The 12,460-nt window shown below is 45.3% G+C and overlaps 1 protein-coding gene across 1 annotated transcript in view; it reads right to left on the bottom strand.

Annotated features, from left to right (window-relative positions):
- Positions 1-12,460, bottom strand: part of CLCN1 (chloride voltage-gated channel 1) — a 166,465-nt gene that overhangs the window by 119,965 nt on the left and 34,040 nt on the right. Inside the window, exons 2-3 of the mRNA XM_068255086.1 lie at positions 5,604-5,736; positions 1,289-1,420 (exon numbers count right to left, since the gene is read on the bottom strand). Coding sequence (XP_068111187.1) covers positions 1,289-1,420; positions 5,604-5,736 — 265 coding nt within the window. The remainder of the gene's footprint in view (positions 1-1,288; positions 1,421-5,603; positions 5,737-12,460) is intronic.

The following is a 12,460-nucleotide window of genomic DNA, read 5'->3' as shown; positions in this document are numbered from 1 at the left end:
CCTTAGCTGCCCTGGGGCCCCCAGCCCACCACCACCAGCCTGGCTACATATACTGGGGACAGCTATACACCTGGCTACCTATGCTGGGGACACTGGCTGTCTGTCATTATGTGCATTTACTGGTGAAAAGTTGTCTCTTATGTGCATTTACTGGGGAAATGCTGTCTGTCATTATGTGCATGAACTGGTGAAAAGTTGTCTCTTATGTGCATTTACTGGGGAAACGCTGTCTGTCATTATGTGCATTTACTGGTGAAAAGTTGTCTCTTATGTGCATTTACTGGGGAAATGCTGTCTGTCATTATGTGCATTTACTGGTGAAAAGTTGTCTCTTATGTGCATTTACTGGGGAAATGCTGTCTGTCTCTTATGTGCATTTACTGCGGAAATGCAGTCTGTCATTACGTGCATGAACTGGTGAAAAGTTGTCTCTTATGTGCATTTACTGGGGAAATGCTGTCTGTCTCTTATGTGCATTTACTGGGGAAATGCTGTCTGTCATTATGTGCATTTACTGGTGAAAAGTTGTCTCTTATGTGCATTTACTGCGGAAATGCAGTCTGTCATTACGTGCATGAACTGGTGAAAAGTTGTCTCTTATGTGCATTTACTGGGGAAATGCTGTCTGTCTCTTATGTGCATTTACTGCGGAAATGCAGTCTGTCATTACGTGCATTTACTGGTGAAAAGTTGTCTCTTATGTGCATTTACTGGGGAAACGCTGTCTGTCATTATGTGCATTTACTGGTGAAAAGCTGACTCTTATGTGCATTTACTGGTGAAAGGCTATCTGTCATTATGTGCGTTTACTTCATTTTTTTTAATGTAACTACGTTAGCTGGTACAACTACATTAGTTAGCCCCGCCCACATGACGTCATGACCACGCCCAATTTTTCGCCGCGCTACGCGCGGCACAACTTGACCCCCCCCCCCCACCAAGCCCGGCCTGCCAGCCCTTGTGCCCCCTTTGAGCCCCCCCAAAAATCTGAAGCTGGAGCCGCCACTGTGTCCAATAGCAGATATTTTCAGTGCGGGAGGTGGAGAAACTGAGAAAATCCACCTGCTGGCCAAGCAGCAGAAACCCTGTGTTATCACCCCCAATAGAAACTTGTAACAAATCTTCACTGTTAGCAACAACACCTGGTGATTACTACTGCTTGGCCAGCAAGTGGATTTCCTCAGCTTTACCACCTCCCAGACCAAAATATTTTGCATTAGGGCCTATAGAGCGCCCAAATAGCCCATTAGCCCCAGGTGCCCTTTTTTCCTGATTCCCTCAAAGTTACCTTGTAAGCTCTTGGCGCTGGCATAGTCCATGCTCCAGCTCACTAGCGCCATCACCAGGCCTAGAAGAACCAGGAAGATCCAGTCTTCTCCAAGCTTTCTGATGAAATATTGCTTTATTCTCTGCAAACAGGCTGTAAAGTACAGAAGCAGCAAGTGGTTAACAAGCAAGCAAAAAATAACGTTGAGGTAACTGAGAACAGAGTCTGTGTAGGGCCGGGACCAGGTCTAGACAGAAGTGACACCTGACTGAGACGCAGCAGCAAGAGAGGACTTATATGGAACGGAGCCACAACAACTGCACAGCACTGTGGCCAGAGACAGGATCGGTGCGGTGCTGAGTGGTGCTCATTGCTTAGCAAGGCTTCCAGTGTGAATGTACAGTATGTGTTTAGATCAGCCTTTCTCAAACTTTTTACACTGGAGGAACCCTGCAAAAACTTTTTGGATCTCAAGGAACCCCTGCAAGTATTATTTGGATCTCAAGGAACCCCTGCAAGTATTATTTGGATCTCAAGGAACCCATGACCTGGTATTTAACCATTTAAGCCGCCTGAACATAATTGTCACGTCCAGGCGGCTGCTGCTGTGCTTCTGCACACTCGCGCGCTCCCATGCCGCCCCCTGGTCCCGCAGATTAATGAATGGGAACATTGTTCCCTTTCATTGATCTAAGTCCCCGGCAGAAAAAATGACAGCTTCTTATGAGAGGCCGCGGTCTTTCTGACAAAAAAAAAAAGTTTCCTGCCCTCCTTATGCTTCCTGGAAGTGAGCACTTCGCTTCCAGGGCTAAAAAAAAAAAATCTCATGTTGGCCATCTTGTGGCCAAATAGTAAAACTACATCTACATACATTTTTTAATAAAATAAGCCCACATTATTACATTTAAAATTAATTTTTGAATTAGCTTTTTACCTCCCACACCAAAAATTACCCAAATACATTTTTTTTATGGACAAAAAAATACAAAAAAACAAAAATAATTACCTAAGGGTCTGAACTTTTTTAATATGCATGTGAAGAGGGTATATTGCGAAAAAAATAAATAAATTATAAGCTTGTAAATAGTGATGGACGCAAAACTGAAAAAAATGCACCTTTATTTCCAAATAAAATATTGGCGCCATACATTGTGATAAGGACATAAATTAAATGGTGTAATAACCGGGACAAATGGGCAAATAAAATACATGTTTTAATTATAGTAGCATGTATTATTTTAAAGCTATAATGGGTGAAAACTGAGAAATAAGGATTTTTTTTCCATTTTTTCTTAATATTCTTGTTAAAATGCATTTATAAAAAAATAATTCTTAGCAAAATGTACCAACCAAAGAAAGCCTAATTGGTGACGGATCCTTCAAAACCAGCCCTATCAGACTGCCGACAGTCTGTACACACACGAAAACTGTCGCTAGAACTAATTATAATAAAGCGTTGGAATATCATGCTTCGGAGAAAAGTCAACTAGGGATTTATATATTCAATGTGCAGACTGCCTGGGACTAGCAGGATAAACAGACTCATATTTTCCTAATATTTAAGAATTACAACGATTCCAGGAAAGACCAGAAGAACTCCAATTATAGCTTGGAGTTTCCGCTTCTGGGTAGTGCATGTGCTGTCACAGAATCATGGAAGCCAATAGAAAGCTCCTAATGTGATTGGCATCCACAACACACCCATGGCCCACCTATAGTGGGATGGGACTAGTAGGGTTGCTCAAATCCGGATCCGGGAGAAACCCGGATAGCTGCTATCCGGATTTCTCCCAGTAAACCTGTGCAGGGTGGGCGGGGGGTCAAGCTTACCTGTCTGACGTCTTCTTTGTCTGTCCCTGGCACCTCCCACGAGGCGGTCCACGTGCATCACGTGACTACAAACACTTCCTCCTTCAACCTGGAAGGAGGAAGTGTTTGTACTCAGGTGACCGCCGCTTGAACCACATCGTGGGAGGCGCCAGGGACGGACGAAGAAGACGTCAGACAGGTAAGCTTGACCCCCACGCAGGTTTACTGGGATTTCCATCGAACTGGCAGGGTGGAAAATTTAGGTCGATCTGATGAGATTGCTTATCAGTTTGCATTGGCCTTAATGGAAATCTGATGGCAAAAAAATGCCATCAGATCGAATTTCAATAGATTTCAAACTGAAATCTATTGGAATTCTATCCTGGTAAAAAATGTTCTTAAAACGCATCAGATAGATCATCAGATGCATTTCTTATCTATCTGCTGCCAATCTGACGAGTGTATGGGCACCTTAAGACTTTAGTCGGAGAGTTTAATGGCTTGTTTGCATAGAGATAACAACTGGAGTTTCTCAACTCTTCCTGTACTGGAAACAATTAGACTGATGTATCTGATCTTAATGTTTTATTTCTTAGCTGTACTACACATACAAATCATAATATCATAATTTTTTTTTCGCTTCAGTGTCTCTTTAAGCCTAGTACACATTTTCAATTATGATTATCCAATCACTGACCAATGTTACCATCTTCAAGTAGTATGAGGGTCAACATATACCGTATTAAATACTATGATCTGATTGTGTAGGTAAGCTCTCATACAACTTGAAGGAGGTAAAATTGGTCAGTGATTGGCAAATCATAATTGAAAGTGTGTACTAGGCTTATGTGCAGCCTAGTACACACTTCACTAAACATTACACTACCAAAAAATTGAAAGGGTATTTTTCTTAATGTTATTATATTTACATGTTTTTATGGATTTAAGTTAATCAGGAGTGGCTGATTTTTCTGACCAATTTTTTTTTTTTAAATAGAAAGGTGTAGGATGGGCCATTTTTTGTAAAATAGGCCACTGCAGCTTTAAGGCCAAGCTGCAGGGCCAAAAACCACAGCACACAAGTGATTTCCCCCCCCCCCCCTTTTTCTCCCCAGCAACAGAGCTTTCTGTTGGTGGCATCTGATCGCCCCCCAGATGTTTGTTTATTTTTTGACAAATATTTTTGTTATTTATTTTTTTACTACATTTGTGTAATTTTTTTTTTTAATCCCTCTCCATCCCTCCCTCCGCCAGCAAATCAGCGTCAGCCTATGACAGCTGATCACTTCCCAGCCTATGGAAGGGACAGCCGTGTCACACGGCTGTCCCCAGTACAGCCCTACCTTAGATCGCAGCGCTGTAGGGGTAATTAGATGGTAGTCTCACCATCTAACAGTCTCCGAACGGCAATCGTCTTTAGGAGACTGAAGGTGGAGCGGAGCTCTGCCTACCAAGCAGGAGATGCCCGCGCAGCGTGCTCAATCTACAGCAAAAGCAAGCCCCAGGACTTTACGCTGATCTGCGTTAGACTGTCCTGGGGCTGCCGCCGTGGCCACGCCGTTCGGTGTGACGCAGTCGGCAATAGGTTAAGTACTTGCTCAAAGTACAATCAAGAGTGTAGCATTGATGGCCACCTTTACAGAGGAGGTTGCGCAGCAGAAAATTTTAGTCAAATAGCAGTGAGATGGGGGTGTGGTTTGGGGTGTGGCATATATTAATGAGCAGGGAGACCCGGCGGGGGGGAATGTCAAGATGATGTTTACTTACCTGGGGCTAATTCCAGTTTTCTGTAGTCTGTAGGCTACCTCAGTGTCCTCCCGTTTCTCTTTGTTGTCCTGCTGCAGCCAAATTAAAGTCCGTAACCCATGGTCTACTGCATGGGCGTAACTATAAATCAAGGGGCCCCCAGCAACTTTGATGGGGCCTCCCAATGTTTACACCCTTTCACAGCCTGAGGGTCCATCTCACAAGGGCCATAAAACAAGTGTGGACATCATGATTTTCACACCCGTAACAAGTGTAGCCACAAAATCACCTGATCTGAAGGATGGACCCCTTCATCAGAGAGAGTGAAGTAATAGTTGGACCCCCTTACAGCTCTGGGCCCCCCTGCAGTCACAGGGACTGCTCCCCTTTAGTTACGCCCCTTATCTATTGGGCATACACTGTTCCAGGCCATGTGCCTCCTGCATCACGCTCCCATGGCAAGTCTGTTTGAACTGCGCATGTGCAGAGCGCTCGTGACCTTGGGAGCACAAACGTGGAGTCACGTGGCCGGGACAATGCAGTAGCCATTGACTCAGTCAGTGGACTTTAATGTGGGTGACAGCAGCACTGGGGAGCAGAGCAGGAGGACATCCAGGGAGCTGACAGGTAAGTAAAAACCCACTTGTTGCCCTCATCTCAGGTACACTTTAAGGTTCTAGTGGTTTTTTAGGGCCTGTGGTCTCCTGAGGTGTTTAGTCCAGCTGTTTATGTGAATATCACACATGAGGTATAAACGAATGTTACAAAGCGGAGGGCTTACCGTGACACTTGGAATAACATTCCCGCTGGACATCGGGCGGTTTGGCAGCGCTCACGCTCTGCTTCTCCTGGAGTAGTTTGACGGCCTCTTTCCTGGCGTATTGGGAGAGTTCTTCTGTGTAATGGCCATATGTCTGCAGAGAATGAAAACCCATATGAAGTGTGGAGGTGACACCACTGACAAACTCTGCTCATTCTTTTTGATTCATGCCACTGGACAGTCTGACAACATATTGCTCACATAAAGTACAAATACACTTACCAGAGCAGGATCATCCACCAGGCAACCTACGTAGGTGCCTGGGATCTAGAGGGTGTCAAGGAGCCTACTTGCCACCTGCTCTGACCTTTCTCCATTTCAGCTTACCAAAAAAAAAAACACACAAGGGGGTGCCAATCCACAACCTTGCTTAGGGGCCCCATTACATCTTAATCCCACTGACACTTGCTGTGCTTTTGTAGTGTAAAATGAAAAATTATGTTGGATTTGTAGTCGGCAATGAATTCAGAAAATAGTCTGTAAGCTTAAATTGCACGTCTTTGCAAGCCTGGAACCTGTAGTCTCTCACCACCACCAACACAGATGTCCTAGAAAATCCCCAATCATGATTGGCCAGTCACTGGCCACTTTTACCACCGGCTCCATGTAGTTTGAGGGTCAACAGATATTGGGCTCTAATCACAAAGCATTACTGGATTCGATAATGCCGAAAACAGCTGTTTTTACCGATTACCTTTCCAAGTTATCTTTGCGGAGATAACTTGGAAAGGTAATCGGTAAAAACAGCTGTTTTCGGCATTATCGAATCCAGTAATGCTTTGTGATTAGAGCCCAATAATTCTTTGCGGAGAAAATCACTGTTCCCAACTTGTGAGGTAAATTACCAACTTGTGCTGTAATTACCTTGGGAAATGTCAAGAAATGTAAATTCTCAAAGAATTCCAGGACATTTACCTGCCAAAAGTGGTTTAATTTTTTCCTCAGCTCACAGCAGCCGATAACTGGCTCTCCCCATGCTGTCTCTGTGCGTAGCTTTGACAGACAGCCTTTGAGGAGAGCCAGGCAGCCATTAGGGAGAGCCACACAGCCTGCTTCTCCCTGTGATTGGATGCGACAGGGATGCCGGTGGGTCTTTCAGTGTATCAAATCAGAGGAAGCTGACAACTCTGCAGGCAGCCCTGCATCCCTTTAGATGTGCATATTTGTATTGTAGCATACAGAAGAGCTCCCCCTTGTCGCTGCAGCACATCTAAAGGGATAAATGAGATGCACAGTCTAGAAAAACATCCGAGTCACACACACACCTCCCTGCCTGCTGCTGCCCTGCTAGAAGGCGGGTAAGGGGCACTTACCGACCAGGGCTTAGTGAATTGAGGCAGTTTGTTTGGTAAATTCCTAACTTCTGCCTCATGGGGGGAAACTTTTGTGAATTTGGAAAAAAAACTTGTAAAATACAACATGAGGTATTTTACTGTCCAAAATGATTTTACCAAACTGCTTATTGTGAATAGAACCCACTGAGTACTATGAGCAGATTGTGTAGGTGCGCTCTTATATGGAGGTAGTAAAATTGGTCAGGGATTGGCCAATTATAATTGAAGGTGTGGACCAGGCTTAAGGCCCCATTCACACCTAAAATCGCAAAACTAGTGATTACCGATTAATCGCTAGTGATTTTTTCGCGATTAACGCGAAAAAATCACTGGACACTGTAGCGTTTTGGGAGCGTTCGCAATTAGCGGTTCTATACATGCTAATCATGATCGCTCAAGAATCGCCGCCAAAATGCTGCATGTAACACATTTGCGATTATCGCTAATTGCAAAACGCCCATGATCATGTCAGTGAGAACACTGCCATAGCAAACCACGTGCTAAGTGGTTTTAAAAACCGCTAGCGGTTTGCGGTGAGCGGGAATCGCGCGATTCCCGCTCAAGTGTGAATGGGCCCATACACTTTTCTGTGTAAATAGCTGCATAGAGCGGGAGTCCTTGTTATTCATAGTAATCCTCTCCACTACTCAATAGGCAGAAGTCTGTTGCGCTCGTATGTGACAGCTTTTCATAGGAAAGGTTTAGCTTTGGCACTGTAGTGCCATACACTAGAACGCAGAAAATTATTCAGGATACCCACTGTAAATTTCCCGGTTTCACCATCAAAAACATCATAATATATCTATATACAGTGCATGAGGAAAGTATTCACAGCTCATCACTTTGTCCACATTTTGCACATATGTTACAGCCTTATTCCAAAATGGATTAAATTCATTTTTTCCTCAGAATTCTACATGCATCACCCCTTAAAGGGACTCCGAGCAGTGCAGAAACTATGGAAAGATGCATATCATTTTAAAGCTCTCTTTCTCCTCTTTCCAATGAAATATAAATCACCGCCCTACGCCTTTTAGTTTTCGCTATTTTCGCGATTGAAATTGCCGCGGCCATGATTTCAATCGCGAAAATAAAGAAAACTAAAAGGCGTAGAGCGACGATTTAGGTGTCGCCAGAAAGAGGAGAAAGAGAGCTTTAAAATGATATCCATCTTTCCATAGTTATATTGTATTACACAGGACGACACTTTCCCCAGTGTCAGCAGCTCCGTTCAGCAGAAAAAGTCGGCCTGTGTAATACAATGTAACTATGGAAAGATGGGTATCATTTTAAAGCTCTCTTTCTCCTCTTTCTGGTGACACCTAAATCGTTGCCGTACGCCTTTTAGTTTTCTTTATTTTCGCGATTGAAATCGCAGCCGCGGCAATTTCAATCGCAAAAATAGCGAAAACTAAAAGGCGTAGGGCGGTGGTTTATATATCATTGGAAAGAGGAGAGAGAGAGCTTTAAAATGATATGCATCTTTCCATAGTTTCTGCACTGCTCGGAGTCCCTTTAATGACAACATGAAAAAGTTTACTTGAGGTTTTGGCACATATTTTACAAGTTAAAAAAAAATTTGAGAAAGCACATGTACATAAGTATTCACAGCATTTGCCATGAAGCTCAAAATTGAGCTCAAGTGCATCATGTTTCACCTGATCATCCTTGAGATGTTTCTACAACTTAATTGGAGTCCACGTGTTATAAATTCATATGATTTGACATAATTTGGAAAGACACACACCTGTTTATTAGAGATGTCCCAAACCTCCGATTTTAGGTCCGCGAAACTCTGCAAACGTTCGCAAACTTGCAAACTTTCACGAACCGCAATAGACTTCAATGGGGAGGCGAACTTTAAAAACTAGAAACATTTATGCTGGCCACAAAAGTAATGGAAAAGATGTTTCAAGGGGTCTAACATCTGAGTTTTTGCATGGATGAGTGGGATAGACGCCAAAAGTCCCAGGGAAAAAATCTGGATTTGACGCAAAGCAGAGAATCACATTGCATGCTAAATTGGAGGCCTAAAGTGCTTTGAAACATCTTGCATGTGTATACATCAATCAGGGAGTGTAATTAGAGTACTGCTTCACACGGACACACCAAACTCACTGTGTAACGCACCACAAACAGCTGTTTGTGTTGTGATGGCCGTGCTGGACTGGTGCGCACCATGGCGAGAGTGCAGGCGATAGCGGTTTTCAAGCCCATATGGTAGCCAGGCTGAGGTAGCTCAATGACAGAACAACAGTGATTGTCCAGCTGATCAAATTTGGTCTGCCCACAATGAAGCAACGACCTTATTATTTAATGATTTATAATTTTTTAAACATTATTTTTAAACGAAAAACAGTACAATATTTTTTAAAAACGTTATTAATGCTTATCACAGGGGGGTCTTAGGTTTAGGCACCACCAGGGGGGTCTTAGGTTTAGGCACCACCAGGGGGGTCTTAGGTTTAGGCACCACCAGGGGGGTCCTAGGTTTAGGCACCACCAGGGGGGTCTAGGGGTTAGGGGTAGGTACAGGGAGGGTCCTGTGTGAGAGTAGGGTTAGGTATAGTTTTAGTAAAATTCTTATTAATCTTTTATAAAACGTTATTATACATTTCACTTTTTAAACAGGGTAGATTAATGTTTTTACAATTGCCAATTTCATACACATTATTTAATGATTTATAACTTTATAAAACATTATTTTTAAACGAAATATAGCACAATTTTTTTAAACGTTATTCATGCTTATTGTTTAACCACTTGCCGACCGCCCACAGCCCATGGGCGGCGGCAAAGTGGACGCCTAAAGGACCGCAATACGCCTTCAGGCGGCGCGTCCTTTAGGCATGCCGGGGGAGCGATCGCGTCATTGATGACGCGCGCTTCCCCCGGCAACTGGCTCCGCCCACCCGCCGTAACATCCCGCCGGCTATACGGAAGCGCCGGCGGGATGTTAACCCCGCGATCGCCGCTACAAAGTGTATAATACACTTTGTAATGTATACAAAGTGTATTATACAGGCTGCCTCCTGCCCTGGTGGTCCCAGTGCCCGAGGGACCACCAGGGCAGGCTGCAGCCACCCTAGTCTGCACCCAAACACACTGATCTGCCCCCCCCCCCGCCCACTGATCGCCCACAGCACCCCTCAGACCCCCCCTGCCCACCCCCCAGACCCCTGTTTGCACCCAATCACCCCCCTAATAACCCATCAATCACTCCCTGTCACTATCTGTCAACGCTATTTTTTTTTTATCCCCCCCCCCTGCCCCCTGCCCCCTCCTGATCACCCCCCCACCCCTCAGATTCTCCCCAGACCCCCCCCAGACCCCCCCCCCCCTGTGTACTGTATGCATCTATCTTCCCTGATAACCTGTCAATCACCCGTCAATCACCCATCAATCACCCATCAATCACCCATCAATCACCCCCTGTCACTGCCACCCAACAATCAGCCCCTAACCTGCCCCTTGCGGGCAATCTGATCACCCACCCACACCAATAGATCGCCCGCAGATCCGACATCAGATCACCTCCCAAATCCATTGTTTACATCTATTCTCTCCTCTAAACACCCACTAATTACCCATCAATCACCCATCAATCACTCCCTATCACCACCTGTCACTTTTACCTATCAGATCAGACCCTAATCTGCCCCTTGCGGGCACCCAATCACCCGCCCACACGCTCAGATTGCCCTCAGACCCCCCCCCCCTTATCAATTCACCAGTGCATTAATTACATCTGTCCTTCCCTGTAATAACCCACTGATCACCTGTCAATCACCTGCCAATCACCTATCACCCATCAATCACCCCCTGTCACTGCCACCCAACAATCAGCCCCTAACCTGCCCCTTGCGGGCAAACTGATCACCCACCCACACCAATAGATCACCCGCAGATCCGACATCAGATCACCACCCAAGCGCAGTGTTTCCATCTATTCTCTCCTCTAAACACTCACTAATTACCCATCAATCACCCATCAATCACCCCCTATCACCACCTGTCACTGTTACCCATCAGATCAGACCCTAATCTGCCCCTTGCGGGCACCCAATCACCCGCCTACACGCTCAGATTGCCCTCAGACCCCCCCTTATCAATTCGCCAGGGCATTATTTACATCTGTCCTTCCCTGTAATAACCCACTGATCACCTGTCAATCACCTGTCAATCACCCATCAATCACCCCCTGTCACTGCCACCCATCAATCACCCCTGTCACTGCCACCCATCAATCAGCCCCTAACCTGCCCCTTGCGGGCAATCTGATCACCCACCCACACCAATAGATCGCCCGCAGATCCGACGTCCGATCACCTCCCAAGTGCAGTGTTCACATCTGTTCTCTACCCTAAACACCCACTAATTACCCATCAATCACCCCCTGTCACTGCTACCTATCAGATTAGACCCCTATCTGCCCCTAGGGCACTCAATCACCCGCCCACACCCTCAGAATGCCCTCAGACCCCAGCCCTGATCACCTCGCCAGTGCATTGCTTGCATCTATTCCCCCCTCTAATCACACCTTGAGACACCCATCAATCACCTCCTGTCACCCCCTAGCATACCTACCCATCAGATCAGGCCCTAATTTGCCCCGTGTGGGCTCCTGATCACTCGGCCAAACCCTCAGATCCCCCTCAGACCCCCTTCCGATCACCTCCCCAGTGCATTGATTGCATCTATTTTCCCCTCTAACCACCCCCTGAGACACCCATCAATCACCTCCTGTCACCCCCCCTAGCACTCCTATCCATCAGATCAGGCCCAATACAACCTGTCATCTAAAAGGCCACCCTGCTTATGACCGGTTCCACAAAATTCGCCCCCTCATAGACCACCTGTCATCAAAATTTGCAGATGCTTATACCCCTGAACAGTCATTTCGAGACATTTGGTTTCCAGACTACTCACGGTTTTGGGCCCGTAAAATGCCAGGGCGGTATAGGAACCCCACAAGTGACCCCATTTTAGAAAAAAAGACACCCCAAGGTATTCTGTTAGGTGTATGACGAGTTCATAGAAGATTTTATTTTTTGTCAAAAGTTAGCGGAAATTGATTTTTATTGGGTTTTTTTCACAAAGTGTCATTTTTCACTAACTTGTGACAAAAAATAAAATCTTCTATGAACTCGCCATACACCTAACGGAATACCTTGGGGTGTCTTCTTTCTAAAATGGGGTCACTTGTGGGGTTCCTATACTGCCCTGGCATTTTAGGGGCCCTAAACCGCGAGGAGTAGTCTAGAAAACAAATGCCTCAAAATGACCCGTGAATAGGACGTTGGGCCCCTTAGCGCACCTAGGCTGCAAAAAAGTGTCACACATGTGGTACCGCCGTACTCAGGAAAAGTAGTATAATGTGTTTTGGGGTGTATTTTTACACATACCCATGCTGGGTGGGAGAAATTTCTATGTAAATGGTCAATTGTGTGTAAAACAAATCAAACAATTGTCATTTACAGAGAT

Source organism: Hyperolius riggenbachi, chromosome 10 (assembly GCF_040937935.1).
Source record: "Hyperolius riggenbachi isolate aHypRig1 chromosome 10, aHypRig1.pri, whole genome shotgun sequence".
Lineage (NCBI taxonomy): Eukaryota > Metazoa > Chordata > Amphibia > Anura > Hyperoliidae > Hyperolius > Hyperolius riggenbachi.
Note: the sequence above shows the minus strand (reverse complement) of the source record. Positions and strands in the feature narration are given on the sequence as shown.